The sequence below is a fragment of the Atta cephalotes genome (genome assembly GCF_000143395.1).
Source record: "Atta cephalotes unplaced genomic scaffold scaffold00006, whole genome shotgun sequence".
NCBI lineage: Eukaryota > Metazoa > Arthropoda > Insecta > Hymenoptera > Formicidae > Atta > Atta cephalotes.
Window position 1 is genome coordinate 4,079,143 of NW_012130070.1, and position 9,221 is coordinate 4,088,363.

The following is a 9,221-nucleotide window of genomic DNA, read 5'->3' on the forward strand; positions in this document are numbered from 1 at the left end:
AATGAAGTTTTCAGAAGCGACGGACACGGCGAAATCAGGCGAAACACACCTGGACACGCCGAATTCAGCAATACGTCAGATTGTTGTTGACAAGATAACACACTGAACAGCACTGAATCTGCTGACGCGCATATGCTGCACTCAGTCGGCGGCTGAGTTATTTAATTGGAATTGCGCGGCAAAATTACGAATTCAAAATTATTAAATGTTTTTTTATATTTAACGAATTTTTAAATACTTTTATGTTAACAAATGAATTTAAAGCCAGCAATATTTAAATTCTATCTAGATTCAAAATTCTAGAAGCCTCAGTCGCTTTCTTTACTTTTCCTTTATGCATTTTGATTTTACAACTTTTTAATTTTATTACTATAAAATGATATATCTATATACAAATAATATTTAATGTATAATATTTTATTTAATATATACATGTCCACTTAAATCGAATATCTTGAATGTTTCGTTTATTTTTGATAATACGAAAAAATTTTTCAAATGAAAGTGGAATGGTGTCGAGGGGAATTTATTTTAGTCAAGTTTTTTTTTCTAAGTGGAGGCGCTAAAAAGATATGAAGATCACTCCACTTTTTTAAATGGAATTATGTGATTTTTTTTAGATAACATGATTTCTTTAATTATTTTGCAATATAAAAATATTAAGGTAGAGATATCAAAAAACCAATAATTTACGAGATATTTTATTCTGACAAAAATTTTTTATTTAAGATGTTCAAAATAATGCCCTCGGACTTCAATACATTTTTGGAGACGATAGTTAAATGATTCTCTTATCCTTTCTGTTATTTCTAAATTTATACTTACACATGTAGCCAAAATAAATTTTAAGGTGAGATATTTCATATTCCATAACATGTATTGTATGTACAGTATAGATAAACAATTCACAGTCTAGTATTTCTTAGACTTTCTCTATATCAGATTTGAAGTATGAGTGATTATACGAAAAAGGAAAAAATAGAGATGTTTCTTAGGTGCAAGAAGCTCTTCAAAGGCGCGAAGCCAAATTATACAGCCAAAGACATCCTGAAAAATGTTTACCGTCTCGCGCTGCTTTTGAATGTCTTATTAAAAATTTTCGTGAATCTGAAAGTGTTTGTTCAAATAAAAAAATCGACCTCATTTGCAAACTAATGAAGCAGCAGAAGTTGCTATTTTGGCTGCACATAATCCACATATCAGTTCTCGATATAGAGGAATTCTGATATTTCAAAAACAAATATTTTATTCTGAAACGCCACTCATTTCATTCACATTTCATTACATTCAAGAATTGGGAATGATTATGTTAATCGGTTGGAATTTTGTCAATGGTTGCAACAGTTGGAGGTCAATGAATTCTTTTTCAATAAGACGTTATTTACTGATGAATCGACTTTTACTAATCATGGATAATTAAATAAAAGAAATATGCACTACTGGTCCGTTGAAAATCCAATGTGATTTCGAAAAATAGAACGTCAACGAGCTCCATGGAGCTGTAATATGTGGTGTGATATTTTACAAAATCGAATCATTCGCCCTTTCTTTATTGAGAGTACATTAAATGGCCAAAAATATGTTGATTTTTTGTCCCAACAATTATCATAATTATTAGAAGAAATGCCGTTAGAAACTTGCTTACAGATGTGTCAACATGATGGCTGTTCGGCTCATAATGCACGCGTTGCACATGTAGTTTTACACGAAATGTTTTCGGAACATTGCTGGATAGATAGAGGACACATTAATTGACCTGCACGTTTTCCTGATTTAAATCGTCTGGACATTTTGTATAGGGAACATTAAAAAACATTGTGACAACGATTACAACTACACAGGAGAACATGAAACTGCGTATTTTAGCTACATGTGCAAGTATAAATTCAGAAATAACAGAAAGGGTAAGAGAATTATTTAAATATCATCTCCAAAATATATTGAAGTCCGAGGGCATCATTTTCTCCTTAAATAAATTTTTTGTCAGAATAAAGTATAAAATATCTCTAAACTATTGGTTTTTTGGTATCTCTACCTTAATACTTTTATATGCAAAATAATTAAAGGAATCATGTTATCTAAAAAAAAAAAATCACATAATTCCATTTAAAAAAGTGGAGGTGACTTTATCTTTTTAGCGCCTCCATTTAGAAAAAAAACAACGTGATTAAAATAAGTCCCCCTTGACACCGTTTCACTTTCATTTGAAAATTTTTTCGTATTATCAAAAATAAACGAAATATTTAAGATATTCGATTTAAGTGAACCATCCTGTATATGAAATTAATTTCAGTTGACAGGGAAGAGAATTATTATACATCAGTTTTATAATTTATTAATTTTATCTAAAATAAAACAACATAAAATAAAACGATATTTTTAATAAAATTTTAATATATATTGGGTGTACAAGTATGATTTTTATGGATTTTCAATAGATAGTACTGCTGATATTCTAACGGCTGTATCCCTTCTTATATTGTCATAATAAAAAAAAATGTTGAAATTGACGATATATACTTGATGTGTACTGACGCAGCTTTAAAATGTACATACATATAATATATAGGTCTGTTCACGTTGCTCGCATTTTTTGCACTCGGCATCTTCGCTTTCTCTCTTTTCAAAGCCCAATATATCTATTTCATTTTAAGTCCAAAAATATTTAGTTCATGCAACGCGAACCTCATTAGACTTAAAGGGTAAAATGGGAAGCACAGACTCTCTCTTGCATAATGCATAATACATGAGGCATAAGAAAATGAACCAATCAAAATCCTTTATTTCCTTCCTTTCCGTAAAGGACTCTGATTAATTGATTTTTTTATGCCTTATGTTTTATGCGTTATGAGTCTGTGCTCCTCGTTTAAGGCTCCACACAACTTGCATAGCCGCATAAAGAAAATTATTCATCGTATTTCTCCTATAAAGGCGCACGTTAAATGTGATTGAATAATTTTCTTTATGCATACGCGACTATGCAAGTTCGTGTGAATATACTCTAAATGTTAAAAAAATCACCTCAAATTTTGATAAAAATATACTCGATCGATGCATTTTTGCACGAAATAAATCTGGTAGAAAAAAGTATCGTTTTGCTCTGCGAATGCGATATTATGCATTAAAGTTGACAACTATTTAGATTAGGAAATATGTCAGCCGCGAAATACGCTGCGAGCATGCGCTGCGATCACATTTTTATACTCTATGGTTCGTTGCTTCAAAAATACAAAAGATCAGTTTTTAAAAACATAAAAGTATTGTTTCAAAACACAAATTCATTGCTTTAAATACATAAATTCTTTGCATTAGCAGTGAATTTGTGTATTTAAAGCAATGAATTTAAAGCAGTAAATTTGTGTTTTTGAAACAGTACTTTTTGTGTTTTTAAAGTACTGATCTTTTTGAAGCAGTACTTTTATCTTTTTAAAGCACTTGGGGTCGATTATGTATCTTCAAATCAGATGAAAATTACAAAAGTGAATAAATTCACTAGAATATTTATAATTTAATTAGTCAATACCGAATAATCTTTGCTCACTTTTGTAATTTTCACCTCCTTTCAAAATCCATAATCGACCTCCAGAGTCGATTCTGAGGATCGTAATTTTTATCAAAATTTGAGGTGGACGGGGTTTTTTAACATTTATCAAAAATCAAAAATTGGCTTGATAACTGGAACATTTCAAAATAATCAGTCTTCTACCAGCGTGGAATCCATTTATTGCCTGAGAGGTGGGTCAAGATTGTGACTTACGATGGAGCATACTTTAAATAAAATAAAAATAATTTTTATGTTTCAAATCAATGCATTTTTTAATCAAAAAAATGTGTAAAGTCATACTTGTACAATCATAATAAATTACATTATCTAATATAAACAACATGTTTTTCTAATATTTTTCATATAATAAATTAATATTACATTAAAAAATTATTTATAGGCTACGAGTAAACGCTGGATATCGAGTGTTAAAATACTACTTAATATTTAAATTTAAGAATATACAACAATATACAATAAGGTCTATTATATTCTTATCTACGTTTTAAATATTAAGTAGCATTTTAGTACTCGACATCCAACATTTACTCGTAGCTTATATATAATTTTAATTTTTAAGTATTGAGTAAATAATTTTTAATAACTTTTAATATTATTTAATATATACTAATTTTATATAATATTTATTTAATAAAACTTTTATTCTTATGAACAGGTTAAAGTTGACTTCATTGTATGTATGTATTATACAATATCAATTTTCATATGAACAAATTTGAATTCGCCGCGCACCGCCATTGCAACTCATCCCTCGTGCCAGATGATGCCGTGGTGTCGCGTTCGATGATACGCAGGAAGTTTCCCATCTTGCTCGACAGTTTCGTCATTCGTCAACCCGTTCAATCTTCGCCCGCGTAAGCGCGAGAATTTCTCGACGACTCTCGCAAAGTGCGCGAAATCGTGTCTATGTCCCATTCGTGCTCGTCGCATACGATAGTATCCGTCCTACTGTCACACGTTCTACCTGATCGGCCTAGTCGATCGCGTTATCGCGCGGAACGTTCATTTTCCCAGCCGCAATTTTCACACGCGACAGCGATGCACTGTGGGCCAGCAATGGTGGGCGCGTGATTTTGAACAATTCGAGCTATCTAAGGAACGCGCAGGTACGTGTGTGCCCGACGACGAGATACGTGCGACATCGAGCCCATTGCATCGTCCTGGATCCCGTCGTTTGTCTGGGAATGGGATTCTGAGTAACGGACGATATTCGCACCGTGCTCCAGTGACGAAGCCCCGATTTCGCCGTTTTCATTCGACCCCGCTTGATCGCCCCCTTTTCCCATCCCCTCCCGCTGCTGCGCTATCCACGAAAATTCTGTTTGAGGTTAGGTCCCGCGCCGTACATCTCGACTACACGCCGTCGCGTGCGACGTTCTCCGCGACATCTCGTCCGTCGGCGTGCCACGCGTCGGGTCTCCGGACCCGTCGTACTTGGCGCGGCACGCCACTCGTGAGCGAGCTGTCGTGTACGCGCTCGAAAATCTGCCTCGCAAAAATGGCGCGTTCTCCCGAGAAATGGCGCTGATGTTCCACGACGACTTCGCGCTCCGCACTCTCGGTTCAAGTTTATTTTCATTTTTTTCCTTCCTCTCTCCGTCACTCTTTTCACTTCCCTCTTCAACGTGTTCGAATTCGTGTTCGCGTTCAGCGTGTTCGAATACACGATCGCGTCAAACTTCACTCGGGTGAATGACCGAATCGATGTCCCGCGACTTTTCAAAAGCACGAGCACGACAAATTTAAATCGCACCTCCACACCATTTTGAAATTCTTAACTACGTTGGCAACAAGCGACGTAATCGAGGTGATTATTACGCGTATAGCGTATAGATCTTGCGTTCGTATAGGTAAACAAAATCGCGTTTGTGATAAAACAATTAAATAATTGGATTTCTTGTCAGGCGAGTGTGTTAAGTTTACATGATTGCTGTTTAGTTACGGCTGGATTAATTATATTTATCTAAATAATATTCAGCATTCTTCACATCACAATAGATTGTCTTATTTTAAGGCCAATTTCTTTGTAACAAGTTTCTAAATAATTTGAATATGTAAGTTTAAAATTTAATATTGAAAATAACTTTATTAATTTGTACTTGGTTAATTTATTTATGAATAATTTATGATTATGTTTCTAATCTTAATATTGTTGTTATATATCAATTTAATTATACATTTGTGTTTTTGAAATACTTTACTTTTCAAGAACTTTTTTTTACAATCAAGATCATTACATCACTATGAAAAAAAATTTTATTATATTTGCCAAAGGTAATACTTTGTAGTTATGTTTGCATATTATATTGCAAATATATTTAGGAATTCTTGCAACTTACGATTAAGGGGATACTGAAGTGATAAAATTACCAACATTATTTTACTGTCGTAAAAAATCTCCGAATTGACTGATCGGAATAAAAAATGGTTTTATAGAATTAAAATAGACACAAAATTAGGAGATGGTGCAGTGGACTTTATATTAAAATTGCAAAAAAGTTAAATAAGTTTTTAACTTTTTTCAATTTTAGTATGAAATACTGCACCATTTCCCAAGTTTGCGTTTATCTTAATCTTATAAATGAATTTTTAATTCCGTTCAGTCAATTCGGAGATTTTTATACGACTGTAATGTCGATAATTTAGTTACTTGAGCATTCCCTTAATTGTTTTACAAATGGAATTGATGTTATATAAATAAAAATTTATATTTAATTATTATTGTATTTACTTATATTTAATTATTTAACTGTAAACTTGCAATCGGTATTCGGATTATATTTGAGACTGTCTTAAGTAGTTTCAAGATGTCATAAGTCAATCAGAAGTATTAGCATTTTAAGATATTACTTAAGACATTAAGTTATTAAAATAAGAATTATGGATATCGATCATTCCATGACGCTGATATTTTTGTTCAGGTATCATCGTCATGTCCATTAATAAGGGACAAAATACAAGGGCTCTAGTAGAACCCTTGACTTTGGATTCGCGCACACTGGGAGACAGCGATCTCAGTGCATTGACTTTGTCTCACGGCAACGAACAGTATCCGTCGAATGACTTTGAGGAGTTTGCGAATATTCAAGCAGAACTTGAATGCATAAACTCGGAGGGAGTTATGACAGATGAACGAATAGTAATTGACGAGAACGTTGAGACTGATACGACAGTACCTGATGTGGAAATGACTGAAATTTCTGAGCAAGTGCAAACTGAGCACGTTTACACGATAGCCAATCAAAACAACCAGAATATTGTGTTTCAAACAAAGCCTACTGTGCAGAGAGTACCGGTGTCAGCAGTCCAGGTAACGTTTTCAATTGCAATTAAAACTATCGTTTAAACGCTATGGTCTGTTTATAAGAATTTCCTCTTTAGGTAAAATCAAACATCTGTCCAACTACGCAAAGCCAGTCTATTATGATAGTGTCACCTGTGAGCGGACAAGGCACCAGCCAAATTTTAAAAATTTCACATCCACCAACAGCTTCAGCTGAACAGTTGCAATCTTTAGCACAGACTCTGATTACTGGAAAATCCGTGGATGGGAGCGTTGTTCAATTAAGGACACAACCCGCCAAGTCTGTCACAACAACTAGTGCCTCTGGGAACATCACGATCAGTAACATGCAGAATGTTAAGTTTTCACAGCCAACTACGTTGAAACGGACAACACAGAATGTATCGCAAGGGCGTAACGTAAGATATTATAATCCTCAGAATTCTTCGTAAAATTATATAACACATTTGAAATGCATTTAAAATATGAATTCCCGGATTGGATTACCATTTATATTATATATTTCTTTACTTACAAAATTTTCAATTTTTCAATCTTATATAAAACTGAAGCATGTAAGAATTTGAGACTCACTGACCATTCTTACATGCAACTATATATGCTTTATTCTCGAAAAATAATATATCAGATATCGAATTACAATATCTTTCATAGGTATACACGAAGATGATATTGACAGGAAATCAATCACAATCTGGTACTCAACAAGTTCTCATTACGAGTTCACAAAGCGAAAATCAATCTGCTCAAGGGATTAAATTTCTCAATAATACCTCTTCTAGTTATGTCAGCCCGACGAAAAATATAACATTGGCACAGATGGGCACTATACTCTCTACCAACAAACAACATATTTTGCCAACATCTTCGCCAAAGCAGGTTTGTCTCAAGTTATGTGATACAAGTCATTACAAATTATATGCATCTTGCGCAACAATAGTTATACATATATCCTTTTATTTTTTTGTAGAGTGTGATACTAAACAAGTTGCTACAGTCTTCAACATCTCAGCAATCAAAAGTAACCATAATACCAACAAATACTGTAAAATCACCTACAAAAATCCTTCCTGCGCCAACTCTGAGTATTCAGGCCAAGTCCTCAACGACGACGAATCAACAGCCTACATTCATTACGTCCAAGTCAACCACGCAGCAAAATCCGCAGAAAGTGATCATTAGACAGGTTGAAAGATTACATTCAAATAATTCTTTTACATTTTGAAAATTATATTCATCTTTCGAAATTATATATTATAAAAATTCTTTCTTTAGGGTTCTTTGAAACCTAGCAATGTACTTGGAAGTGGACAACAAGTCATTAGAATACCTGCTAATCAGAACATTGTGACCGGATCAAATCAAGTTCATCAAATTCAGATGTCTGGAAGACAAGTACATCTCATAATTATCTCATAATTTTTAATGGATTAATTATAACTATGTATATATATACAGGACCACTTAAATCGACCATCTAAAACATCTTGCTTATTTTTGATAATATAAAAAAATGTTTCAAATGAAAGTGGACTGGCATAGGTACGTATTTTAGTTGGTTTTTTTTTAGATAGAGGCCAAAAAGATATGAAGGTTATCTCCACTTTTTTAAAATGGAATTGAATAATTTTTTTTTACTCAATATAATTCTTCTAATTATTCTGCATATAAAAATATTAAGATAGTAATATCAAAAAACCAATAGTTGATGAGATATTTTATATTTTATTCTGGCACATATTGACATAAAATATTAAATAACTCGTAAACTATTAACTTTTTGATAATCATAAACCTTAATATTTTTATGAACAGAATAATGAGATGAATTAGTTGGTGGAAAGAAAACATAGTTGCTTATTTAAAAAATTAGCCATTTTGACATACAATTTTTTTAAAGCAACAATATGTTTTCTTTACACTAACTTTCATAAAAGTATTAAGATACGATTATCAAAAAGTTAATAATTTACGAATTATTTAACATTTTATGTTAATATATATTGGAATAAAGTATAAAATATCTTGTAAACTATTGATTTTTTTTATATTTACCTTAATACTTTTATATACAAAATAATTAAAGGAATCATATTGTGTAAAAAAATCAATTCATTTTAAAAAATGGAAATGACTTTCATATCTTTTTAGCGCCTTCACCTATAAAAAAAACATGACCAAAATATGTTCCCCTTGAAACCCCCCCATTCCATTTTCGTTTGAAATATTTTTTTATATCATCAAAAATAAGCGAGATGATCGATTTAAATGGATCATCCTGTATATGTGTGTGTGTGTGTATATATATATATATATATATATATATATATATATATATATATATATATATAT

At 32.2% G+C, this 9,221-nt stretch overlaps 1 protein-coding gene across 1 annotated transcript in view; it reads left to right on the forward strand.

The window, feature by feature from the left end:
* Positions 1-6,497: 6,497 nt before the first annotated feature.
* Positions 6,498-9,221, forward strand: part of LOC105626700 (protein lin-54 homolog) — a 7,766-nt gene continuing 5,042 nt past the window's right edge. The window contains exons 1-5 of the mRNA XM_012207997.1: positions 6,498-6,875; positions 6,947-7,267; positions 7,524-7,748; positions 7,840-8,055; positions 8,145-8,264. Of these exons, the coding sequence (XP_012063387.1) occupies positions 6,498-6,875; positions 6,947-7,267; positions 7,524-7,748; positions 7,840-8,055; positions 8,145-8,264 (1,260 nt within the window). The remainder of the gene's footprint in view (positions 6,876-6,946; positions 7,268-7,523; positions 7,749-7,839; positions 8,056-8,144; positions 8,265-9,221) is intronic.